Source organism: Saccopteryx leptura, chromosome 10 (genome assembly GCF_036850995.1).
Source record: "Saccopteryx leptura isolate mSacLep1 chromosome 10, mSacLep1_pri_phased_curated, whole genome shotgun sequence".
NCBI lineage: Eukaryota > Metazoa > Chordata > Mammalia > Chiroptera > Emballonuridae > Saccopteryx > Saccopteryx leptura.
Window position 1 is genome coordinate 8060549 of NC_089512.1, and position 25194 is coordinate 8085742.

Sequence of the window (25194 nt, forward strand, 5' to 3'; positions counted from 1 at the left end):
GGGTGATGCCGCGGGGGGGGGTGCTCGGGACTGGGGGTGATGCCGCGGGGGGGGGTGCTCGGGACTGGGGGTGATGCCGCGGGGGGGGGTGCTCGGGACTGGGGGTGATGCCACGGGGGGGGTGCTCGGGACTGGGGGTGATGCCGCAGGGGGGGGTGCTCGGGACTGGGGGTGATGCCGCGGGGGGGTGCTCGGGACTGGGGGTGATGCCGCGGTGGGGGGGTGCTCGGGACTGGGGGTGATGCCGCGGGGGGGGTGTGCTCGGGACTGGGGGTGATGCCGCGGGGGGGGGGTGCCTCGGGCTGGAGGCTGTGTGCGCCTCTTCTGCTGAGGAAGTGGAGCCCAGGCACATAATACTGGGTGGGCCACCAGATCCTAACAGCTTGTTAGCACGTGTCCTGAGGGACGTGGCATCACCAGACTGGACTTGGTCCTGGTTCATGGGTCATTAGGAAGACAAACCAGACTCTGCTGTGGGGCTCTTGAGTGGTGGCTCCTGCCCGGGCTGGTGACTTCTTTTCCTGTCACTCCAGCGCAGTAGGCCTGGGGCTGGTCACTTCAGAGCTGCTGTCTGCACAGCTGCCAGGAAACCCATCATCTCAGTGGCAGAAATTGGGGAACTGGGTTCTAGACCTTGAGCTCGCATGCTTGTCCTCCTCTTCCCGCCTGTCCATGGGGACAGGGTGGGGGCAGGCTGTTCAGTCTGCAGACCTGCGGGCAGCCGTGGGCGGCCGGGCCCTGCTCTGAATGTGGAGTTCCAAGGAGGTTCAGGGAAGTGGCCCTTACCCGGGAGGAGCCCAGAGCCTCGCACTGTGACCATGGGGTAGCGGGGCCCGCCGTGGGGAGGCCCTGAGGAGGAACAGAGCTAGCTCTTCCGTCCCTTGAGCCGTTCTGCCGCATGGCAGGCAGGCACACACACACCGTGCCCGTGCGCACCGGACAGGGGCACCATGTGGAGGTGGATGCGTCGGCATGGGTGGCGGTTGGTTTGCTCAGCCAGCACCCCGGGCGTCCCCTCCTGCCGCAGCTGTTCGGTGACGGCCGCCCCTGGGAGCCCAGGCAGCAGCAGAGCCCTGAAGGGTGTGGCCCTTGCAGGGACCGGCTGCAGCGGAAGGCTGGGTGCCTGTCCCATGTCTTGGCCCTCTGAGGACGATTAGGTGGTGGCAGACGGGGAGCAGAGGTCAGGCGCTGGCCCCATGGCCCTGTTGCCCCTGCAGGCCTCAGCTGTGAGAGCTGGTCTATCATGAAGAACATGGCCACAGAGCTCGGCATCATCCTCATTGGCTACTTCACCCTCGTGCCCGCCATCCAGGTGAGGAAGGCCCTGGGGCCACTCTTTGGCTGAGTGTGGGGCCTCTGCGGGGCTCCCCAGCTGAGCAGCCAGGTGCAGGGTGCACCCCTCTCAGTGCAGGAACCTCACCTATGATACGGGCCCTGCTAGCCGCCAGGATGGTGCTTAGCATGCACAGTGCTCCTGACGGGCCAGGTGCAGAGCACAGGAAGCCCTGGCGGGCAGCGGGACTGAGTGCCCAGCCTGCAGGCTCTGCTTTGGACCATCTTCTTACTCTCCGCCATTCAGCCACGGGGCAGGAGGGCTCAGTGTGCAGGGCAGAGGCTGGCGGCTGCCTAGAATTCCACCCGAGGGAAGAGGCGGCCAGCCCTGGGGAGGACCTGGACATGATGACACTGCCCCCTCCCATCTTTCCTGACCCCCAGCTGCAGCCTCTAGACACATCCCCCACCCCTATAGGAGGTCCACCCTCCATTGCCCAGAGTGGCCATCTTGGGACAGAGCTTGTTCCCTCTTAGGGCCGAGTCACCGTAAGTCCCTTTGGCCTCTCTCTCCCTCCGTTGGCCAGGAACCTTTTTGAGAGCCCTGGTAGGGGTAAGACCTGGCTCTGGGTAGGTGCTGGTCACGGCCTATGAGCAGGATGGGGCTTGCCCGGTGCAGGCTGGTGGAGCTCAGAGCTTTCCAGTGGATCAGACTCTCCTCTCTAGGGGGATCAGAAGGTTCAGGGAGAGCACCCACTCTTCAGCCTCATCTGGGTCAAGATTCCAGAGGTCTCTGCTGCCCCCTGGTGGAAAGGGAGGGAGCCGCCAGCACTGTCCTTTGGCCACGCCCAGATTCAGAAAGACACCTCTTTGCTGAGCGTCTGTTCTGATTCCAGGAGTTCTGTCTCTTTGCCGTCGTGGGCCTGGTGTCTGACTTCTTCCTTCAGATGCTGTTTTTCACCACCGTCCTGTCCATTGACATCCGCCGGATGGAGGTAGGAGTGGACAGAGCCCCACCCCACCCTTCTCCTCGGCCCTGGCTGTGCTCACCCCAGGCCACAGCCTCAGGCCCTGACCCCTGTGCCTGAACAGCTGGCGGACCTGAACAAGCGGCTGCCCCCTGAAGCCTGCCTGCCCCCCACTAAGCCAGTGGGGCGTCCAGCGCGCTTTGAGCGGCAGCTGGCTGTGCGGCCGTCCACCCCGCACACCATCACGCTGCAGCCATCCTCCTTCCGGAACCTGCGGCTCCCCAAGCGGCTGCGCGTCGTCTACTTCCTGGCCCGGACCCGCCTGGCGCAGCGTCTCATCATGGTACCTCCCACCCCTGCCCTCACCCGAGAGCCAGCCTGCAAGTCCCTCTTGAAGTTTGCATTTTGCCTTAGAGGGGGATGGGTGCCTTCCTTCCGCTCAGACCCTGGTGGCTTCTCCTGTCCCCAGAAATGAGTGGGGTCGTCATCTCCCCAGAGTGACCCGGGGTGGGCACCTGCTAAATGTGGTGCTCGGGCATGGAACCAGCACTGTTGCCTGAGTCGAGGTTCATTGGCCGCTAGCACTATGCGGGCATCAGGAAATGCTGGGCTGGGGCAGCGGAGGAGGAGCAGGCTGGCTGCTGGCGGACAGGGCCTTGCCCAAGGAGTCAAAGCAAGGGGGCGACCAGGATCTGTGGGTGTCAACGGAGCAGGGCAGGAAGCTGGTCCCTCTTGCCATGGGAATGGCAGCAGCTTTGTGGTCCCCCCTGAGATGGGGGCTAGGGGTGGGGAGGTTCTGTATCAGACCTGAGGATGCATTTCCATTGCCTGGAAACCCAGACCCTGACCATGGAAAGGGAACTAGGTCCCTCCAATGGCAGCTGGCTCCAGGTGGTAGTGGGAGGACTTGGGGAGGCAGAGGGATGGATAGTCGGGGCGTCGTCCTCTCCCCCCATGCGCGAGGGCCAAGCCAGCAGGGGGTTGGGCTGCCCCATACTCCTGCTGAGCACCCGACGCCCCACTGCAGGCTGGCACCGTTGTCTGGATTGGCATCCTGATGTACACAGACCCAGCAGGGCTGCGCACCTACCTTGCTGCCCAGGTGACGGAACAGAGCCCCCTGGGCGAGGGTGCCCTGACTCCCATGCCTGTGCCTGGGGGCGTGCTGCCCGCCAGCCACCCGGACCCTGCCTTCTCTATCTTCTCACCGGATGCCCCTAAGCTACCCGAGAATCATACATTGCCTGGGCAGAGGCCCGAGTCTCGGGGTCCGGTAGAGGGCGTACATGACAGCCCTGTCCCAGAGGTCACCTGGGGGCCTGAGGATGAGGAACTATGGAGGAAATTGTCCTTCCGTCACTGGCCAACACTCTTCAGCTACTACAACATCACACTGGCCAAGAGGTAAGGTGGGACATACCAGTCGCCACTTCCCCTCCCGTTTGGGGACAGCAGCTCACTGTCCCCAAACATCCCTGTTCGCCCTGGGGCAGGAAAGGACTGGTTTGGATCGTTGCCTGGCCCGCACCACAGTATTGGCTGCCTGGGCGCTGGTGTCTGATGGAAGGCTGAGGTGCCAGACTGGGCTTGGGAGGGGTCTCCCATGCCCCCAGCAGCAGGGACCTGCTCTCAGGGCGGTCTTGGGAGTTTGGTAGATTGAGCTGAGTCGTGTGGGGAGTAGGGGGGATGTTGGCAGGAGGGACCCTTTTGAGGCCTCCTGGCTGACTGAGGTTGCTCACTGCTCGGCCCCAGATACATCAGTCTGCTGCCTGTCATCCCAGTCACCCTCCGCCTGAATCCCAGGGAGGCCCTGGAGGGGCGGCACCCTCAAGACAGCCGCAGTGCCTGGCCCCCACCGCAGCCTGGGACTGCTGGGCTCTGGGAGGCTGGCCCCAAGGGGCCAGGAGGGGCACCGGCCCACAGAGACATCACCCTGTACAAGTAAGGCCCTAGGGGTGGGCGAGGCGTGCCTGACTGCGGGGTGGGCGAGGTGGGCGAGGCGGGCGAGGCGTGCCTGACTGCAGGGTGGGCGAGGCGTGCCTGACTGCGGGGTGGGCGGGGTGGGCGAGGCGTGCCTGACTGCAGGGTGGGCGGGGTGGGCGAGGTGGGCGAGGCGTGCCTGACTGCGGGGTGGGCGAGGTGGGCGAGGTGGGCGAGGCGTGCCTGACTGCAGGGTGGGCGAGGTGTGCCTGACTGCGGGGTGGGCGAGGTGGGCGAGGTGGGCGAGGTGTGCCTGACTGCAGGGTGGGCGAGGTGGGCGAGGTGGGCGAGGTGTGCCTGACTGCAGGGTGGGCGAGGTGTGCCTGACTGCAGGGTGGGCGAGGTGTGCCTGACTGCGGGGTGGGCGAGGTGGGCGAGGTGGGCGAGGCGTGCCTGACTGCGGGGTGGGCAGGGTGGGCGAGGTGGGCGAGGCGTGCCTGACTGCAGGGTGGGCGGGGTGGGCAAGGTGGGCGAGGCGTGCCTGACGGCATCCCTCTGGGCGCAGGGTGGCGGCACTGGGCCTGGCGGCGGGCATTGTCCTCGTGCTGCTGCTGCTCTGTCTCTATCGCGTGCTCTGCCCGCGCAACTATGGGCAGCCAGGCGGCGGGGCTGGCCGGCGGCGGCGAGGAGACCTGCCCTGTGATGACTACGGCTACGCGCCACCCGAGACAGAGATTGTGCCCTTGGTGCTGCGTGGGCATCTCATGGTGAGTGTGGGGGTACGCCTGGGCCTGGGCCTGGGCTGCGCCTGTCCTGTGCCCGTGCCCACGGCCGTGCTGCCCCACAGGACATCGAGTGCCTGGCCAGTGACGGCATGCTGCTGGTGAGCTGCTGCCTGGCGGGCCACGTGTGTGTGTGGGACGCGCAGACCGGGGACTGCCTCACGCGCATCCCGCGCCCCAGGTAGGTGTCCGCCCCTGTCAGGCCCCACCCCATGCCTTGCTGTCCCCGCTGTCCCTGCTGTCCTTACCCCCCTCCTGCCCGCAGGCAGCGCCGTGACAGTAGCAGCGTGTGTGAGGCTCAGGAGAGCTGGGAGCGGCTGTCGGACAGCGGTAAGAGTGGCCCGGAGGAGCCTGGGGACAGCCCTCCGCTGCGGCACTGTCCCCGGGGCCTTCCGTCACCTCCCCTCTTCGGGGACCAGCCAGACCTCACCTGCCTGATTGACACCAACTTCTCTGTTCGGCCACGGCTCTCAGAGCCTGCTCAGCCCGAGCCCAGGCACCGGGTGGGCTGTGGCCGCTCTCGGGACAACCCGGGCTACGACTTCAGCCGCCTGGTGCAGCGAGTGTACCAGCAGGAGGGGCTGGCTCCAGTCCACGCGCCAGCCCTGCGCCCACCGTCCCCAGGGCCTCTGCTGCCTCAGACCCCGGAGGACGAGGGTGGCTGTTCTGAGAAGAGCTCGCCAGCCGTCGCCTGGGCCCCCAGTGCCAACGGCTCCATCTGGAGCCTGGAGCTGCAGGGCAGCCTCATTGTGGTGGGCCGGAGCAGTGGCCGGCTGGAGGTGGGCAGGGGCTGGGGAGGGCAGGGGGCCGGAGCAGTGGCCGGCTGGAGGTGGGCAGGGGCTGGGGAGGGCAGGGGGCCGGAGCAGTGGCCGGCTGGAGGTGGGCAGGGGCTGGGGAGGGCAGGGGGCCGGAGCAGTGGCCGGCTGGAGGTGGGCAGGGGCTGGGGAGGGCAGGGGGCCAGAGCAGTGGCCGGCTGGAGGTGGGCAGGGGCCGGGGCCTGTCCAGCCGCAGGTGCTCATGGCCCTGGGCTTGCAGGTGTGGGACGCCATCGAGGGAACACTGCGCTGCAGCAGTGAGGAGGTGTCCTCGGGAATCACCGCCCTCGTCTTTCTGGACAGAAGGTGAGTGCCAGGCGCCTAACTCAGTGCCCGCCATCCCAGCCCTTCCTGGCCTGGCCACAGAGGTTTTAGTCCCAGCTCCCCTCGCTGCTGTGTGTGGCTGGACTGCCCTTCTTGGTGTCCCGCTGCTGGTCCCCCTTGATGGGAGGGCGGTAAGTGGGTGCGAGCACCTAGGCCCAAGCCTGACACCTGGTAAGCTCCCCGTCCATGGTCTCCTTCCTTACCCCTCTGGAGAGGCCTCTCAGAAGGCTGTTGGTGCTGACCTTTGAGTTCCTTGGCTGTTTTCTGTTATAGAAAAGTACATTTGCAGGAGAACCTTCTTAAAACTCGACTGTTGATGCCTGCTCTCAGCTCCCACCTCAGCATGCTCTTGGCTATGGTGGTCCCGGGCTCCACCTGCACACTCCCTGGCTGGGGGGCGGGGGGGTCTCCCACTCTGGGAGCCCAGGTACATCCTTCTCAATGCTTCACTTGCCCATTCCAGGCTGGCTCTTCCTTCCAGGGCCCCTGACCATCGGCACTATCTAAGCTGGAGCCTTTTGTTTTCTTGGGGTAGGAGAGGTACCTCTGGCCTTGAGCTCTCATTCCTGCAGCTGTCACTCCTGCCGTCACAGGCGTCTCTCACAAGCCTTGGCTAACATGCCACCCTCCAGCTTGGCCAAGTTCATTGGGACACTCCCACTCTTAGAAATGCTTCCCTGTTGCTTGTTTTTCGACTTAGGGAAAGCCCACACACATGAGCCCAACCTTTAAAGTTCCTGGTGACTGGTCTCTTTCCCTCTCCCCCCTCCCCCTGTACCATGTCTCCCCTGGCCGTGGGCCCTCGTTCATGGGCAGGTTAGAAACATTGCCTTTTGCTGGAGTATGGTTTTGAACTCTACTCGCTTCCAGGCTTTGGGGCCAGTGGGAAAATACTCCCATCTCTGCTTGTTAACTTGTGCCTGTGAACACCTGGGCAGTGAAGAAAATCCTATTTCCTTGTGGAAAAAGCAAATGGAGTGGGTGGTGCTTGTTTCAAAGCTGATTTCAAGACAGCAGCACCTGCTGCTGCTCCCAAACAGCCCTCCACTTCCGGTCCTGCTTCCCTCCTCAGAAGCCTCTCTTTTTTCTTTAAGTTTTTTTATTCATTTTAGAGAGGAGAGAGAAAGGGAGAGAGAGGAGAGACAGAGAAGGTGGGGAGGAGCTGGAAGCATCAACTCCCATATGTGCCTTGACCAGGCAAGCCCAGGGTTTCGAACTGGTGACCTCAGCATTTCCAGGTCAATGCTTTATCCACTGCACCACCACAGGTCAGGCAGAAGCCTCTCTTATCTCCAGGCTGTGGGAGCCCTCCACATGCTGGTTTTTAACGGGCCCACCCTTATGGGGTGGGGACTAGTGTCCCCATCTCAAAGATGAATAAACGGGCAGAGGGTAAGAGTGACTTGTGCTTCCCTCCTGGCCGGGGTCTCACTGAGCCTGGCCAAGCCTGTGGGCTTGGTCCCAAGGCTGGGGGCTCTGAGGATGAGCCCCCTGGCCGTGTTCTTCTTTCAGAATCGTGGCTGCCCGGCTCAATGGTTCCCTGGATTTCTTCTCCTTAGAAAGCCACGCTGCCTTCAGCCCCCTGCAGTTCCGAGGTCAGAGGCTCTGGGCCTGTGTCTAGTGGGTGGAGAACGGGGTCTGTCTGCAAGGTGTCTTCTCAGACGCCCTCACTTAGCCTGTTGTCCTCAGGGCAGGGCAGCTCTCCCACAGCCCCCATGTACAGCAGCAGTGACACGGTGGCCTGTCGCCTGACCCACACAGTGCCCTGCGCACACCAGAAACCCATCACAGCCCTGAAGGCTGCTGCTGGGCGCCTCGTGACTGGGAGCCAAGACCACACGCTGCGGGTGAGAGCTGGCTCCGTCTCTGGGCACTGCAGTGACCTAGCACAGGGGATGGGGCCTGGGGGTCGGGCAGAGGCCGGAGGTGTCCTGGGGAAGGGACTTCCTGGCCCCGTGGAGCACTCTGGAGCTGATACACATCCCTGCCCCAGGTGTTCCGTCTGGAGGACTCGGGCTGCCTCTTCACCCTGCAGGGCCATTCAGGGGCCATCACGACTGTGTACATTGACCAGGTGAGGGGTCCATGGGTGGGCTTGTTTCTGACTCCTGGGAGGTGGAGCGAGGGCCCCCACCCACAGGGCCGAGGTTTCTGTCACTGACCCGGCTCCCTGGGCTGGCTCCTCTAGACCATGGTGTTGGCCAGTGGAGGACAGGATGGAGCCATCTGTTTGTGGGACGTGCTGACCGGCAGCCGGGTCAGTCACATGTCCGCTCACTGTGGGGATGTCACCTCCCTCACCTGCACCACCTCCTGCGTCATCAGCAGTGGCCTGGACGACCGCATCAACATCTGGGACCGCAGCACAGGCGTCATGCTCAACTCCATCCAGCAGGTAGGCAGGGTGGGGCCAGGTGCTCCCTGTTTCTGGGAGGACTTGACACTGACCCTATCGTGTCCTTGCCTCTAGGATCTGGGCTGTGGTGCAAGCTTGGGTGTCATCTCAGACAACCTGCTGGTGACCGGTGGTCAGGGCTGTGTCTCCTTTTGGGACCTAAACTATGGGGACCTGTTACAGACAGTCTACCTGGGTAAGAACAGTGAGGCCCAGCCCGCCCGCCAGATCCTGGTGCTGGATAACGCTGCCATCGTCTGCAACTTCGGCAGCGAGCTCAGCCTGGTGTACGTGCCCTCCGTGCTAGAGAAGCTGGACTGAGGGCCGGGGCCGCCCATGTCCTGGACCTAGACTGGGGAGTGGCTGAGTCTTCCAGAAGCTGCTTCTGAACTGTCCTGCCTCAGGACTGTAATATTAAACTTTTTTAAAAACCACACCTGCCGGGGGCCTCATGAGCCACTTGCGTCTTCCTCACAGGAGCTCCTCTTTCCTGTGCCTGAGCCTCCAGCACTCCCTAAGCCCTTCCCAGCTCAGCTGCCCTAGGCGGGCAGGAGCCAGACAGGAAGTGTATGGGGATGGTGATGGGGTGGGGGGAGGCCTTCTCAACCGCTTCAGAGGTGTGGAAGCCGAGGATGGCCCCAACGCCACCCTCCCACCTATGCAAGCTCACTGAAGGTGCCAGGTTTCCAGTGGCGGCACTAGGGCTCAGTCTCCCTCTCGGAGGCAGCAAGGGGCAGACACTGGCCACAGAACAGGTTGGTTTATTACTTTAACAGCAAAGAGCTGAAAAGATGTCAGGTCCCAGAGGAACAGAACCTGACCCAAAGCCTGCAATACATCTCCACCCCACAGGGGTGCGGGCCGGGCCAGGTAGGGCTAAAGGCAGCAGGAATGGGAGGGTTCGGGCCCACCTCAACAGGGCCTGCTGGACACAGGCAGACAGGTGAGATGACGTAGTGTTAAGGACCCGGCAGGTGAGCCTGTTCAGGTCTTGTTGAGCGTCCACAGTGGATCCAGAAGACTGAGGGGGTCATCGGTGGCCCGGGCAGCATGCAGCCCCTGCCCATTGTGGGCCTGCAGAAAACTCTGCTTGCTCATCCGCTGCTTTCCCCGCAAGGAGCTGTCCAGGGAGAAGGCCTCCGGGGTGAGAGAGGCCAGCAGCTCTAAGGAGGACGACGGGGGCCCTGGGCTGGGGACCTCGGGAACTGGCTGCTGCTGCTCGGGCTGCGGGGCCTCTGGCAGAGGTGAAGAGAGCAGGGGCGGAGAGGAGGATGGGGGCTGGGGGGGCTCCGGGAGGCTGGCTGGCAGCAAGCCTGGGGGCTCTCCAGGGCCTGGCAGGCAGGTAGCCGGGGAGTCCAAGCCCCCAGGAGGCCGTACGCTGAGCTTGGCAATAGTGGCCTGGATGGAGCTGATGGGAACGTCCCCACCAAGGACCAGGTCCTGGGAGTCCTGCGGAAGGTTATTCTGAAAAGACAGAAGTGGGTGAAGAAGGGGTCCACAAAGCTCTGGCTATCCCAGCAGCCAGACAGGAAAGGGTGAATGAGTCCACAAGGCTTTGACTATCTCAGCAGCCCTTTCCTTCCTTACCTTCTGGCTGGTACTTGTACCAGCCACAGGTTTGCAGGGCGGGGGCATGCCATGGCGCTGCAGGACCTGCTCCACGTGTCTCACCACTGCCTCGTGGCAGAACTTGAGCTGCAGCTGCAAAGGCACGTGACGGGGTCAGCAGGAGCAGCCCACCCCAGGCAGGCGCCTCTCCCGGGCCCGGATGTACCTTCTCCTGCAGCATGTGTTTCCTCTGCTGCCGCATGCGCCTCACCAGCCGAGCGAGCTCAGGGAGCCCGCTCCCTGCCTCCACCTCCTGCACGGCTGCGTAGAGCAGGGCAAAGGCTCCCGTACGGCCCACCCCGGAGCTGTAGCAAGAAGGGAAGTGAGGCCGAGAACACCCCCCCCCCCAACCCTTGGCAGCTGGTCTGCCCACCCCCTACCTGCAGTGGACAATGATGGGCGTGTGCAAAGGTCGCTGGTGCAGGTAATGCGCGTGCACCTCCTGGATGAAGCGCAGCAGGTCCCCAGGGCTGTCGGGCAGGCCTCTGCGGGGTGGATTGGAGTCACACCTGCCCATGGGCTCCCCCACCCCACCCCAACATGCTCCCAGCCGGCCAGGGCAGCAGACGCACAGCTCGGGCCAGGTTGGGAAGTGGAGGTGCACGAGCGAACGCTTAAGACTCTGGTCACGGAACTGCAGGCTCAGCACCCGCTCCACGTGGGTCTCCGTAGTGCGGACACTGCTCAGTGCCAGGCTCAGGGCACCGTGCACCATGGGCTGGCCTCTCTCAGTGGGGAAGTAGCGCGCTACCTTTTGCTGAGGGACAAAAAGAGGGTTACAGCTGCTTTTCCAGGACCTGTCCTGAGCCCCCGCCCGAGCACTCCCTCACCTTCTCCATCTCAGTCTCAGACACCAGCATGACAATGACCGACACTTTCTGCTCGTGCACCATGAGCCAGAAGTCTGCGGCTGTGCCAGGCAGAGGGGCCTGGGTGGCCACCAAGGGCGGGCAGTACGGCGAGAGCCCTTCCACGCGGCTAGCATTGATGTAGTCGTCCTTGCCCGAGCGCAGCACCACTCGGTTGCTGTCGTAGGGCATGATGTCCTGGTGCCGGTTCTTCAGGGAGTAGCAGCGGGCAATGGCGATGGAGCGGCTGCGAGCGTCGTGTTCCTGCGCCTCTTGCAGCTCCCGCCAAACAGTGTCCAGAGCTCCCGCGTCGCCCAGTTGGCCCCGAAAGGCCTCTAAATCCTGTCGCAACTGCTGCAGCCTTTCCGGGTGCTCGTAGGGGTCCTGCTCTATCAGCCGCAGGGCCTGAGGCCGCCGGCCCTCGGCAGCGTCCACCTTAGTGGGCTGCAGCAAGGGCTGCCCACCCCCAGGAGGCTGAGTGCCGCCATGCTGGCTCTCGGGGCTGGAGGAGAGCAGATCTGCGGCCGCAGCGCCTCGGCGTAGGCAGGGCGGTGGCTCTGCCCCAGGGGGCCTGGCAGGTACAGGGCCGGGCCCTGGTGATGGGGCAGGTGAAGGCACCAGATGGGGACTGGGGGTGGCCTGGCCAGGAGGTGCGGAGCCTTGAATGGAGAGGGGGGCTGCCGGGGGGCCCAGAGGCCTGGGGGGAGGGGCGGGACCATATGCCAGGGTGGAATGGGGAGGCTGAGGGGGCCCGGGGCTGGAGAAAGGCAGAGCCCCCGCAGGAGGGGGCAGGGCGTCCTGAGAGGGGCCTGGGTAGAGCTGGGTGTGCAGGGGTGGTGGCGGCTGCCCCAGGACAGCAGACTGAGGAGCGAAGGGGTAGGGGTGCTGGGGGGGCACGAGTCCTGCAGCCTGGGCTGGGAAGAGATGGGGATGCTGAAGTGGAAGAGGCTGCTGAGGGGGCGGGGCCCCAAAAGCCGCTTGTGGGGGGTGTGGCTGGGGCCCCATCCTGGGGGCCAGGAACCCTGCGGGGATCCCAGAAGGAAAGTGGGGCTGGGCTGGGGCTGCCGGGAGGGGCTGCTTGGGCCCCAGAGGGTAGGCGTAGGGCATGGGCAGTGGCTGAGGGCAGGGTGCTGGGAAACAGGGCTGGGGAGGCACAGGGGTGTGGTGCAGCCGGGGTGCCGCGTGGCTCGGGATGGGAGCCTGGATACTATCTACTGTGGTGGTGGCTGGCCGAACCCCCACAACCAACTCTGGGCCCGAGAACTGGGGAGGTGGGGCCGAGGGCAGACCGGCAACTGGGGGGTGTGGCCCTGCCCCCCCATAGGGATTGCTCCCCACACTGTGCTGGGGGGAAGATCGGGGCACGAGGCCCAGCTCTGGAGTGTAGGCAGGGGCTGGGTACACAGCAGGTCCAGGTGCCATGGCCATTGCAGGGGGCCCTGGGGCCTGGGGGATCCTCGGCTGCATCCCCTGTGTGGAGGCCGAATAGCTGCCAGGGGGCAGGGGGCCCGAATGATAGTGGGGTCCCGGGCCCGTGGAGCTAGGGAAGGGGCCCGGAGCAAAATGGAGTGCAGCAGCAGTCCCCAGGAAGGCAGCGGGGGGCAGGCTGTGCAGCTCCTCCGGAGCATCTCCGGTCTCCCCTGCCTCCCCCTCCTCTCGGCGGGGCAGCAGTGGCTTGGGGGCGGTGGGCCTTGGGGGTGGCTTCTTCTTCAGCTCCCTGGGGGACAATGGAAGAGGCGGAGCCAGCCCGCCATCAGCCCAGCCTGTCTGGACGGCAGCTGCCCACAGTCCCAGGGCCACGCCCACCATCCCAGGCCACGCCCACCTGTCCAGGAGCTGCTGACGGGCAGCCTCGCGGGCCTGGCAGGCAGACTGCGCTCGTTCCAGGAGAGCAGCCACCTTGCTCTCCAGGTCTGCATAGAAGTCCTTGCCCTCCTGGGACTTCTTCATCAGGTCCTCGTAGGCTTCATAGGAGGCCACCAGGGTCTGCAGCGTGGAGTTCCACCTAGTGAGCAGAAGGGCCGGCAGCTGGTGAACAGGCGGAGCCGAACACGGGGCAGGCGTTGGGGCCAGAGCACAGGAGCGGGCACTGACTTCTGGTCCACTTCGCCGAGCACCCGCCGCACCGCCGCATACTGCACGTTGGCATCCGTCAGCGCCCGGAGGACGTTGTCCTGGGCGGCCAGGTTCTGCTCCAGGTACACCCTCAGCTGGTCGTACTTCTTCAGCTGCTCCTCAAAGAGCTTCTGAGGGAGTGGGGGGCGGAGGACAGACACTCAGGGCTTTGAAACCACAGCGCGGGGCCCCGAGTCAGGGCGCCCCCACCCACCTTCAGCTCCGAGTGGTCCGTGGTCACCAGCGAGGCGGTGATGTCATCCTTCTGGATGAGCTCCCGCAGCTGCTGCTCCAAGGACACGCGCTGGTCCCGCATCTCCTGCACCTTGGCCAGGATGCGCTTCAGGTTCTGCAGCACCGCCCTGTCCTCTGGGCGGCAATGGGCAGCGGGCAGTGAGGCCGGAGAAGCCGCAGCCGTCTCAGCCCCCGGGCACCGGCTGGGCATGCTCACCTGGACTGAGGGCTGGCGTGGGCAGGGCTGCCCGGACCTGGTCCAGGGGCCCGCTGAGCAGGCGCAGGTTGCCAACGTGCAGGTTCATGGCACGGTGCAGCTCACTGTTGGTGAAGGAGGCCTTTTCGTGGACCTCCGTATACTTGGCCCATTCTCGCCTCACCTCTGCCAGTTCGGCCTTGGAGACTGCCAAGCTGGCCCCTGTCTGGCCCAGTGCCTCCTGCAACTTCTGGTCTAGCAGCTCATCCTCCTCCAGCAGGTACCTGATGTCCTTCAGAGAGGACTCCACGTCCGTGAACACACCGGACAGCACTGCGGGTGTGGATGGGGAAAGAGGGAACAGCTCCTGAAGCAGGCAGACCAGACACCCACCCTGGCCCGTCCCCTCAGCCAAGGGCTTGTGTGCAGCCCAGGGCTCTGAGCAACGCAGACACGGTGCGGCATGAGAGAGGGTGTTTGTGCCAGAGATACTGGACCAGGTGCCTCCGCCATCCTGGGTGAAGAAGGGACACAGAGGCCGCAGCAGACGACGTGCACATCCCCACTCCGCCCCCGCCCGCCCCCTCCCGCCGCACCTTGCATAGACTGGACGAGGTTCCTGACAGTGTCAGGCCGGACGCTGAGGGCCGCACACTTCTCCATGAGCTGAGGTGGGATGTGGTTGTACACGTCGAGGTTGTCCACTGACTCAGGGTCCAGCTGCACTGAATCCATGAACTGGCTGTGGGGGCAGCAGGACCGGGTGGGTGCTGGGTGCTGACCCAAGACCTCACATGTAAAAGGAGTGCACTAGTGAGCCCCCCACCACTCAGAATAGGTCTGAGGTCCTAGCAGAGAGCAAAACAACACCTGACCTCCACCCTTTGGTCTGGCCTGGCCCCCAGAACATGCTCAGGGCACTGCTGAAAACACTGGTACAGAAGGGACGTCCCCTCACAAGACCCATGACTCTCACCTTATAAATCTAGCACACAAGACCCTGGGTGGGGAAGGCAGCACTGGGCACATTTCGCTACCACTATCCTTGTTGCAGGTGGCACTAGGACCCACCGAGGTCTGGTATGTGACCCCCATACCACCCACACCCACACTCACTCTAGGACCTCATTCTTGTCCTCAATCTTGGCCATCATCTCTCGAAGCAGCTTGGCTTTCTCCTCACTGCAGAAGTGACAGAGCAGTTTGAAGCCTGTGTCTTGAGATGTCCCAATCCCATAAGGGCAGAGAACAGGGCCAGCCCCTCCTACCCACCTGTACAGTGACGAGGCCTCGTGGGCAGCCATAGGTACCAGTTTGGCGAAGATGTCAGGGCCTGTGACAGCTGGGTCTGTGGGGTTCACTGGCAAAGGCTTCACCAAGGGGGCGCCTAGGAGGGAGACAGTTGGCGAGCCCAGGCCCACACACACCTCGTCCGCCTGCCCTACCCCTGCTCCGCGCGCCCTGACCCTCAGCCTCCCCTCAGCTTCAGACCTTTTACTGGCTGAAGGGTGTCCAGTGCCGGGACAGCCTCATGGTAGATAAAGTCATTGTCCTTCTTGGCAGAATTGTACCTGGGGGTCCAGAGAAGGGAAAGTGAGGGGGAGTCTTGGACAATCAGCGGGGATCCAGGAGCTGACGTCCCCACGTGGGCCACTGTTCGCTGGCACTAGGGGCTTCCTCCCAAGAATGCAAGCAGAGGGCCGAGACTTTCCTCACAGGGAACCAGGCCCTGCCCCCACCCCAGACTCACTTTCCTCCGATGACATCCATAGCAAAGCGAAGTGCGTCCTGCACAGTGTCAGGCTGGCCCTGCAGGGGAGGGCCGCAGGGGCTCGGCATCAATTCGGGCCAGTGCAGGACTCCCCCAGCCCTCCAGGCTTGCTCCCTGCACTCTCAGGGCTCTGAGGGGCAGCAAGCCCCTCCCCAGCTTTACCTTGGCCAACTTGATGGCTTCATTGAGCTTGTCCAGGGCACTCTGGAAGTATGCGACCTGTGGGGAACAGTGGACAAAACCTGGTTGGTCCTTCCCTGCTTGAACTCTCCTCTTCCTGCCACCCTGCCGAGCTCTGTCTGGCCATCAGATGACCCATTAAAGGCAAGAAGCTGAGGAGGCAGCCGGGTGCCAGCCAAGCCAAGAGCACAGAGATTAGCATCACACTGCGCTCTCCCCACAGCTTACACCTCCCACCAGCCAGCCCCCCAAGGAGTCTGCCATGCCTCCTCAGTCCCCAGGGATGAGGATGAGGCCTGCAGCAGGGGGATGTCCCGGGATGTGGGGGTGAGAGGCAGAGAGAAGCCCACCTCCCCTGTTCTGCAAGGAAGGGACCCCATTGGCATCTTGCTAACGGCTGGAAACAGCCCCGCGCCTCACCACTCACTCACCTGCTCCCCGAACTTCTGCTGCTCCTCAGCCTGCTTCCCCATGTGCAGCTGGGGAGAAGAAGAGAGGACACCACTTATTTCTCAGGCTGTGGCTACTCAGCCCAGCCCAGAGCCAGTGGCCACGTGCCCTCACATGAGCCACAGCCGCAAAGTAGTAGATCTTCATCTGGACCAGCTTCTTCCAGTCCTTCTGGATCCGGCCCAGCAGGGAGGCGGTGTCAGGGTTCTCCAAAGCCCGGCAGGCCTCTTTGTAGTAATCCACCACCTGGGGCCGGGATGGGTTGTCAGTGGGGCATCAGCAGTAAACCAAAGGACTGCTCTCAGTCCCTTGAGGGCCACCCTCTACCCCCGTCCCTACCTGTGCGCTGATACGGGCCACCAGAAAGCTCTTCCTGTTGTCCAACATTGACTTCTCCAGAAGGCACTCCTGAGCCTGGCCCTGGGACAAGTTTGGGTACACCCCCTCAAACACCGAGGTCTTTCCCTTCCCAGCGGGCGGACCCAGAGATGCCCTCTTCACATCCTCTCCTCCAGCCTCCCCACTCCAAGAGGCCCGGGCCTATTCCTGAGCCACCTGAAGCTCTCAGATCAAAGCCAAGGCCCCTGCTTGTCCTGCACTGCCACCTGACAGGACCTGGTCTAGAGTCCAGCCCTAATTGTCCCCTCCCCTGGATTCAACTCAGTTCCAACAGGGGCACCTCACCAGCATGAGGTTGACGTTGAGAGTGAGGATCTGGCGGCTCATGTCAACGCTGTAGGCGTGAGGGAAGTGCTCACGCAGGTAGGCGAAGGCCCCTGCTGCACACTGGAAGTGAGTACAGGAGACCTTCATGCCCTGGGAGGGAAGAGAGGAAAGGTGGCCAGGGCCAGTGCCCGACAGCTGCTGTGTCCATGCCCAAGGGCAGGATTCGGTCTACCTCTGGAGTTTGAGAATTCTCAGCCGCCCTCCCTGGTTATGTCCAATGACCCGCCCACTGCCCCTTCCCTCCTCACCTCTTCAGACACTCGCTTGTCCATGGCCCCCAGCATGGAGTGCAGCGCACCTGGGGAGGCAGAGGGTACGGTGTCAGGCTGGTCTAGGGGCTCTTCACCCCCATGTCAATGGTAAGGCAGAGGGGGAGTGCTGAAACCCGTGGCCAGGAAAACGGGTCTGAGAACTGGGGCAGTGGTCCACGGACACCAAAGCTGGAGCAAACAAGTCAAGTCAGAAGTCTGGCCACACCGCTCAGTCTCCTGCTCTACACCAAGCAGGGGTGCAGGGGGAGGAAGGAGGGGCTCTGTCCAGAGACCCCAGCCTAGAAATCCAGTCTTGAAGAGTCAGTGATGTCTACACAGGACTCTAGGGCTCCCCTAGCTGTCCTTTGAGCCAGGCTGGAGCTAAGTCATCAAGGTTGACAGCAAGGCCAGTGGTGGCCAATCTTGTTTTCCTTCTGCCTGAAGCAGCATCAAGTCAAAAGGGGGGTCAGGACTATCCCATCAAGGAGAGAGGCCACTCTGACCGTCTCTTCCAGCGGGAGCCCACAGCGGCACGCCGGGTGGCAGCCAGCCCCAGCAGAGCCCTCCCCACCGGCGTGGCTCTCCGGGACCCAGAGGAGGCGCTGGCAGGGAGAAGGCAGTGGAGGGGTCAGAATCAGTGTCTGCCCTCCATCAGCCACGCCTTTGCGGCCTGCTGCGGAGCTGAAATCCAGCGCCGCAGGGCTGGGAGGCAGGGCCACCGGGAAGGGTTTAAGCAGCTCACCGAGGTTGTAGAGGATGCAGGCCTGCTCGTACTGGATGTCCTCGTGGGCCACCGCCTTGCCTGAGAAGATCTCAGTCCTGCAGACAGGCCACGCCATCAGCTTGAGGAAGGAGCGGCCCAGGGCCCCGAGGCCAGCTGTCAATTGTGTGGGGCTGGCCGGAGGGAGGCCCTGGGAGACGGCCCCAGGCTGCTCCCACCCTGCTCGGTGAGGGCAGGGGACAAAGAGGGGCACCCCCGGCACCCTCCAAGCTCTCCCCAGCTAGCTCTCACCAGGTGACCGGAACAGCAGCTTCCTGGCCTGAGCCCATGGGGACCCGACTCTGCAGGTAGTGGAGCTGGCCCAGGTACTTGCGGAGGACACTGCAGCCCTCAAAGTCACGTGGGACCCGCACAGCACTCTGGGTGTGGATGGAAGAAGCAGGCGGCCATCACTTGGGGTAGAAGACAGGTCTGTCTACCCACAAACACCTAGGATATGCGCATCCAAACGGGGACACTGCACACCTCAGGACCCAAAGAAAGCTCACTGCCACATCTGTGGTCATTCAACAAACCATCCACAGGACAGAGCTGGTAGACAGAATCGGCCCTATCTTTCTGCAATGCAATATACAATATGCATTAGAATTAAAAGTGCCTGACCAGGTGGTGGCGCAGTGGATAGAGCGTCAGACTGGGATGCGGAAGGACCCAGGTTTGAGACCCCGAAGTCGCCAGCTTGAGCGTGGGCTCATCTGGCTTGAGCAAAGAGCTCACCAGCTTGAACCCAAGGTCGCTGGCTCCAGCAGGGGGTTGCTCAGTCTGCTGAAGGCCCACGGTCAAGGCACATGTGAGAAAGCAATCAATGAACAACTAAGAAGTCGCAATGCGCAACGAGAAACTGATGATTGATGCTTCTCATCTCCCTCCATTCCTGTCTCTGTCCCTGTCTATCTCTGCCTCTGTAAAAAAAAAAAGTATTTTTAGGCCCTGGCCGGTTGGCTCAGTGGTAGAGCGTCCACCTGGCGTGCAGAAGTCCCGGGTTCAATTCCCGGCCAGGGCACACAGGAGAAGCGCCCACCTGCTTCTCCACCCCTCACCCTCTCCTTCCTCTCTGTTTCTCTCTTCCCCTCCCGCAGCCGAGGCTCCACTGGAGCAAAGATGGCCCGGGCGCTGGGGATGGCTCCTTGGCCTCTGCCCCAGGCGCTAGAGTGGCTCTGGTCGCAACAGAGCGACGCCCTGGAGTGGCAGAGCATCACCCCCTGGTGGGCAGAGCGTCGCCCCCTGGTGGGCATGCCGGGTGGATCCCGGTCGGGCGCATGCGGGAGTCTGTCTGTCTCTCCCCATTTCCAGCTTCAGAAAAATACAAAAATAAATAAATAAATAAAAATTAACATACTTAAAAGTTGACCCACCATTCTACATCCAAAAAGATCTAGCCTGGCCTGTGGTGGCACACTGGATAGAATGTTGACCTGGAACACTAAGGTTGTCAGTTGGAAATCCTGGGCTTGCCCCGTCAAGGCGCATACAAAAAGCAACCAAACAACAACTAAAGTGAAGCAACTATGAATTGATACTTCCCATTCTAGCTCCCACCCACTGTAAACTCAATAAAAATCTTTAAGCCCTGGTCAGTTGGCTCAGCGGTAGAGTGTCAGCAAGGCGTGTAGAAGTCCCGGGTTTGATTCCTGGCCAGGGCACACAAGAGAAGCGCCCATCTGCTTCTCCACCCCTCCCCCTCTCCTTTCTCTCTCTCTCTCTTCCCCTCCTGTAGCCAAGGCACCACTAGAGCAAAGTTGGCCCAGGCACTGAGGATGGCTCCGTGGCCTCTGCCACAGGCACCAGAATGGCTCTGGTTGAAACGGAGCAACACCTCAGATGAGCACAGAATCGCCCCCCTAGTGGGCTTGCTGGGTGGATCCTGGTAGGGCACATGTGGGAATCTGTCTCTGCCTCCCCGCCTCTCACTTCAGAAAAATACAAAAAAAAAAAAGAAAGAAAAATAAAAAAAAGAAGAGCCTGACCAGGCGGTGGCACAATGGATAGAGCATTGGACTGGGATATGGAGGACCCAGGTTCGAGACCCTAAAATCGCCAGCTTGAGTGCAGGCTCATCTGATTTGAGCAAAACTCATCAGCTTGAGCCCAAAGTCGCTGGCTCGAGCAAGGGGTTACTCAGTCTGCTGGAACACCACCCCCACCCCCACCCCCGTCAAGGCACATATGAGAAATCAATCAATGAACTAAGAAACTGCAACGAAGAATTGATGTTTCTCACCTCTCTCCCTTCCTATCTGTCTGTCTCTATCCCTCTCTCTGACTCTACCACACACAAAAAAAAAGATACAGTAAGATACCCGAAAGAGCCTGACCAGGCAGTGGCACAGTGGATAGAGCGTCAGACTGGAATGTGGAAGACCCAGGTTCGAAACCCCGAGGTTGCCAGCTTGAGCGTGGGCTCATCTGGTTTGAGCAAAAATTCACCAGCTTGGACCCAAGGTCGCTGGCTCAAGCAAGGGGTTACTCGGTCTGCTGAAGGTCCGCAGTCAAGGCACATATGAGAAAGCAATCAATGAACAACTAAGGTGTCGCAATGCACAACGAAAATCTAATGATTGATGCTTCTCATCTCTCTATTCCTGTCTGTCTGTCCCTGTCTATCCCTCACTCTGACTCTCTGTCTCTGTAAAAAAAAAAAAAAAAAGATACCCAGAAAAGCAACTGCTTAAATGAGCGTACGAGGGTATTTGTCACAGCATTATTAACAGGTCATACTGCCCACTACCAAAATTCCTGTTGAAAAGGATTGTTTAAAAAAAATGGAAACAGACTCAGAACAGACTAGAGGGGTGGTGGGGGATGGGTGAAAAAGGTGAACGGACTAAGAAGTACAAGCTGGTTGTTAAAACAGTCATGAGGAGGCCCTGGCCGGTTGGCTCAGTGGTAGAGCATCGGCCTGGCGTGCAGAAGTCCCAGGTTCGATTCCCGGCCAGGGCACACAGGAGAAGCGCCCATCTGCTTCTCCACCCCCCCCTCTCCTTCCTCTCTGTCTCTCTCTTCCCCTCCCGCAGCCGAGGCTCCATTGGAGCAAAGATGGCCCGGGCGCTGGGGATGGCTCCTTGGCCTCTGCCTCAGGCGCTAGAGTGGCTCTGGTTGCAACAGAGTGATGCCCCGGAGGGGCAGAGCGTCGCCCCCTGGTGGGCATGCTGGGTGGATCCCGGTCGGGCACATGCGGGAGTCTGTCTCTCCCCGTTTCCAGCTTCAGAAAAATACAAAAAAAAAACAAAAAACCAGTCATGAGGATGTAAAGCTCAGCATAGAAAAATTACAGTCAATAATATTGTTAATAACATGTACGGGGTCAGACAGGTACTGGAAATACTGGGGTAGGGAACACCTTGCAAAGCATACAGTTATCTAACGACTATGCTGTATACTTGACACTACACAAAATACAAAATGTACATGCTAATAGAAAAATAAAAGTTAAAATAAGGAAAAATAGAAAACAGCTATTTGGGTAGATGAAAAAAAGTTTTTAAATAAATTATGTCAAGGCTACCCACAGAAGAAATGCTCTTCAGCCACAAAAACTGAAGACAAAGACAAAGATCTCTAGTGATTGTTAAGATGTCTACAACATATTTATTGTAGGAGAAAAAAGTATGTAACAGATGAATGGTATGACTTCATTTATGTAATATCATAGAGACAATGTACATATATACGAAGATAAAAATCTATAAGGTTAGCCTGACCAGTGGTGGCACAGTGGATAAAGCATTGACCTGGGACACTGAGGTCTCAGGTTAAAAGCCTCAAGGTCGCCAGTTTGAACGTGGGATCATCGACATGATCCCATGGTCACTGGCTCAGCTTGAGCCCCACAGTCAAGGCATGTATCAGAAGCAATCAATGAACAATTCAAGTGCCACAACTACGAGTTGATGCTTCTCATCTCTCTCCCTTCCTGTTTGTCTCTCTCTAAAAAAGAAAAAACTATAAGGATATATACCAAAATGTTAAGTGATTATCCCCAGACAACAGGGTTTAAGTAATTTATCCTTTTCTATACACACAGATATATTTAATTCTTTATATTGTTTATGTACCCTCTATAATGAACATTTTAAGTTTTTAATATAAGCAATAAAGCTATTTACCCATTTTGGGGGAATAAAACAAAACAATAAAGCAAGTGACCCCGCTGCTCAAACAGAAGAGCAGGTGCTCACAGCTGGGACAGGACAGATGCACTGTGCGTTTCCTCACCACAGCTGTGGCTGAGGACCTCAGCGCCCAGGGACCCAGCCAAGAGCTAGCCCCTGCGCTCAGAACTCCCCAGGGCACTGCACTAGAGACGGCTGAGCCTCTGGTCCAGACTGCTCTTAGACAGGGCGAGCACGCCCTGCGGTACAATGGCTCTAGACCCACTTCCCAGCAGTGTCTGGGGAAACCCTATTCCCACCAGACCTGGTTTTCTTTTTTCATTGTTGTTTTTTTTGAGAGAGATGGGGCAGGTGTAGGGGGACAGAAAGGTTGGGAGAGAGAAAGAGAGGGAAGGAGATAAGGGAAGTATCAACTTGTTTTATTTAGTTGTGCATTGACTGCTTCTCGCATGTGCCCTGACCAGGATTGGACCAGTGACCTCAGGTTTCAAATCAGCGATCTCAGTGTTCTGGGTCAACGCTCTATCCGCTGTACCACCACCAGTCAGGCTCGGTATCCTCTTTGAGCAGGAATGATGAGCTCCCTGTAGTAAGGCCTCTAGGAAGTCCAGGCAAAGATGAGATGTCACAGCTATATTGCTAAGGGCCCACCTTCTGGTATCTAGTCAGGTTTGACATACTAGCTACATTTTTTTTTTTCATTTTTCCGAAGCTGGAAACGGGGAGGCAGTCAGACACTCCCGCATGCGCCGGACTGGGATCCACCCAGCATGCCCACCAGGGGGCGATGCTTTGCCCCTCTGGGGTGTCGCTCTGTTGTGTCCAGAGCCATTCTAGCGCCTGAGGCAGAGGCCACAGAGCCATCCCCAGCGCCCGGGCCATCTTTGCTCCAATGGAGCCTCGCTGCGGGAAGGGAAGAGAGAGACAGAGAGGAAGGAGAGGGGGAGGGGTGGAGAAGCAAATGGGTGCCTCTCCTGTGTTCCCTGGCCGGGAATTGAACCTGGGACTCCTGCACGCCAGGCCGACGCTCTACCACTGAGCCAACCGGCCAGGGCCTAGCTACATATTTTTAAATATTCACTAAAGCATGTACAAAAAGATTAAAATAAAAAACACTTGTCTTTGTACTTCCTAAAATCATCTTTGGGGGAAAAAATAGAAGCAACCTTCCTTCCAGGTCATACAGCTTCGCCTATACCCCTTTAAATCCACCGAGAACGCAGCCCTTCTTGTCCTGCCCTGGTCTGTCACTAGGAACCGTATGGGGCGGCAGCAGAGCACGGAGTCTTAAAGAAAGCTGTGGCGCCGTAACATACCCATTCCCTCCCTCTCCACCCCCCAGCACACCTGTCAGTTTTATTCCTGTGATCACGGAGCCAAGAACCCATTCCGGAGCTCTCACTGGCAAGGCTTCTCAGAGATAACTATTCCAGCTCCAGTTTTACAGATGGGGAAGCCGAGGTCCAGATCAGGGAAAGAGGATGTGCCTACGACTTCCCAAATTACATCCACTTTCCCATTTCCCACCGGGTTATGGTCAAAAGTTAATCTGACTTAACGCTGTCTCTGTGCTTTGACACATTTTTTGTAATTCACTAAAAACTTGACTAATGTTCTAAAATTGCTATAATACTTTTAGTTACTCTTATTTTATTTTTACTGGATACATTGCTGAGTCTGGGAGGATTTTTATGGTCTGATCCTTTTTTCACTGAAATAATTATCAATGTCCTATGTGCAGAAGTTTGTTCTGTGGTTTCACCAAAGAAATACTGATCTAGTGGAACCTGCACTCTGAATGAAGGACGCCCAGGAAGGGGAAGTGGTTATCCTAACGTCCCGCTGAGCTCTGTCTGTGCCTGTGCTGGGAAGTGGTTATCCTAACGTCCTGCTGAGCTCTGTCTGTGCTGTGCTGGGAACAGCCTCAGGGCGGGAGCTGTCTGTGGCTCTCCAGCCCACTGCTGTACAGGCTGCCTGCCCTACACCTGAAAGGACATGCCTCAGAAGAGGCTTTGGAGATTGGTGACAAATGCGCGTCCTAGGGTGGGTGTGTGTGTGCATGTCTGCACAAAATGGCACTAGTCCTAGAGATTAAGATTATCTCACTAATTTCAAAGTGTCCCAATAAAATCTTTTTTAAAAATTTAATTTATGAAGAGTATGCTGGGAAAATAGCAGAGCAGGAAGCTCTAGAAATGCCTCCCGACCTAGATGACAAGGCCCTGGTAGACTCTATCTGATGTGAGCATTCTGGGACTCTGGAGCCCACTGAGGCTGCAGAGGGAGCCCTGCATGGTCAGTTTGGTCCATTTCAGCTCCTAGCACAGTAGCATCTATGCAGCCCACGGCCCTGGGCCGGGCAGCCTTGCACGCTTCTCTGGAGCAGCTTGGAGGAGCCAAGGAGGCAACAAGGCCCTTGTGTTGCAGATCCTGGGGACCTGAGCTCTGACCACTGAGCACTGCTTCTGTTCTCAGAGACGGAAAGAAAACCAATGTCACTGCACTCGCCCTCGGGCTGCTGACTTCCAGAGCACTCAGAGGGCCAGCACTTTCTCCTATCTCCTTCATCTTTCTATTTTTACCCTTTTGGGAGCCAGACATTAAAAACTGACATTCAAAAGCAACCATATACACAGGGAAAATGAGAAAGGCACCATGAGTGCCCTGGGGAAGGCAGAGGTTCCGCAAAGACCCGAGAAGACTAATGTTAATGTTAGGCTGACTCTTGGCACAGAGATAGCCTACAACAGTAAAAACAAACAAAGCCCCAGCAAACCCTGGCAAGGGGGAAGTTCTGATCCCCAGAGTTACCACGCTTAGATGCACATGTCCCGTTTTCAACCAAAACTGTCATAGGGCTTTCAAAGAAACAGGGAAGGACGATTCTAAAAAAATAAATAAATAAACTAGTAGAAACTGTCCCTGCAAAGAAACTTGATTGATTGCTGATCTACCAAGGACTTTTTTTTTTGCATTTTTTCAAAGTTAGAAGTGGGGAGGCAGAAAGACAGACTCCCTCCCACATGCACCTGACTGGGATCCACCCGGCAAGCCCACCAGGGGGCAACGCTCTGCCCATCTGGGCTGTTGCTTCATTGCAGCCAGAGCCATTCTAGCACCTGAGACGGAGGCCATGGAGCCATCCCCAGCGCCCGGGCCAACTTTGCTCCAGTGGAGCCTTGGCTGCGGGAGGGGAAGAGAGAGAGAGAGAGAAAGGAGAGGGGGAGGGGTAGAGAAGCAGATGGGCGCTTCTCTTGTGTGCCCTGGCCGGGAATCGAACCCGGGACTTCCACACGCCTTGCTGACACTCTACCGCTGAGCCAACCAGCCAGAGCTGATCTACCAAAGATTTTTTATTGTTTTTTTGAGCATCTTAAAGACGCTCAAAAAAAAACTAAAAAAAATGTAAATAAACTCAAGAAAACCTATATACAGGGAACAAATCA

General features: G+C 59.6%; 2 protein-coding genes across 8 annotated transcripts in view; one reads left to right on the plus strand and one right to left on the minus strand.

Moving 5' to 3' along the window:
* SCAP (SREBF chaperone) overlaps positions 1–8910 on the plus strand; it is a 52192-nt gene extending 43282 nt beyond the window's left edge. For 5 of the 6 annotated variants that reach the window (XM_066351648.1, XM_066351650.1, XM_066351651.1 and 2 more), the window contains 14 exons: positions 1218–1312; positions 2169–2267; positions 2365–2583; positions 3268–3644; positions 3993–4181; positions 4726–4927; positions 5008–5123; positions 5208–5721; positions 5978–6063; positions 7594–7676; positions 7771–7928; positions 8075–8155; positions 8270–8476; positions 8552–8910. In XM_066351648.1, coding sequence (XP_066207745.1) covers positions 1218–1312; positions 2169–2267; positions 2365–2583; positions 3268–3644; positions 3993–4181; positions 4726–4927; positions 5008–5123; positions 5208–5721; positions 5978–6063; positions 7594–7676; positions 7771–7928; positions 8075–8155; positions 8270–8476; positions 8552–8797 — 2672 coding nt within the window. In that variant the 3' untranslated portion in view covers positions 8798–8910. The remainder of the gene's footprint in view (positions 1–1217; positions 1313–2168; positions 2268–2364; positions 2584–3267; positions 3645–3992; positions 4182–4725; positions 4928–5007; positions 5124–5207; positions 5722–5977; positions 6064–7593; positions 7677–7770; positions 7929–8074; positions 8156–8269; positions 8477–8551) is intronic. The other variant, XM_066351652.1, reaches the window with a different exon arrangement.
* Positions 8911–9201: 291 nt separating this feature from the next.
* The window catches only part of PTPN23 (protein tyrosine phosphatase non-receptor type 23), a 37292-nt gene continuing 21299 nt past the window's right edge, over positions 9202–25194 (minus strand). The window contains exons 3-25 of one of the 2 annotated variants that reach the window (XM_066350652.1): positions 17868–17995; positions 17598–17674; positions 16853–16902; positions 16563–16694; positions 16218–16298; positions 15993–16124; positions 15860–15907; positions 15411–15467; positions 15228–15286; positions 14969–15048; positions 14750–14864; positions 14594–14659; positions 14074–14219; positions 13499–13810; positions 13262–13416; positions 13027–13178; positions 12758–12937; positions 10915–12649; positions 10657–10841; positions 10465–10569; positions 10251–10389; positions 10064–10177; positions 9202–9940 (exon numbers count right to left, since the gene is read on the minus strand). In XM_066350652.1, coding sequence (XP_066206749.1) covers positions 9461–9940; positions 10064–10177; positions 10251–10389; positions 10465–10569; positions 10657–10841; positions 10915–12649; positions 12758–12937; positions 13027–13178; positions 13262–13416; positions 13499–13810; positions 14074–14219; positions 14594–14659; positions 14750–14864; positions 14969–15048; positions 15228–15286; positions 15411–15467; positions 15860–15907; positions 15993–16124; positions 16218–16298; positions 16563–16694; positions 16853–16902; positions 17598–17674; positions 17868–17995 — 4728 coding nt within the window. In that variant the 3' untranslated portion in view covers positions 9202–9460. Of the gene's footprint in view, positions 9941–10063; positions 10178–10250; positions 10390–10464; positions 10570–10656; positions 10842–10914; positions 12650–12757; positions 12938–13026; positions 13179–13261; positions 13417–13498; positions 13811–14073; positions 14220–14593; positions 14660–14749; positions 14865–14968; positions 15049–15227; positions 15287–15410; positions 15468–15859; positions 15908–15992; positions 16125–16217; positions 16299–16562; positions 16695–16852; positions 16903–17597; positions 17675–17867; positions 18029–25194 lie in introns of both variants that reach the window. The other variant, XM_066350653.1, reaches the window with a different exon arrangement.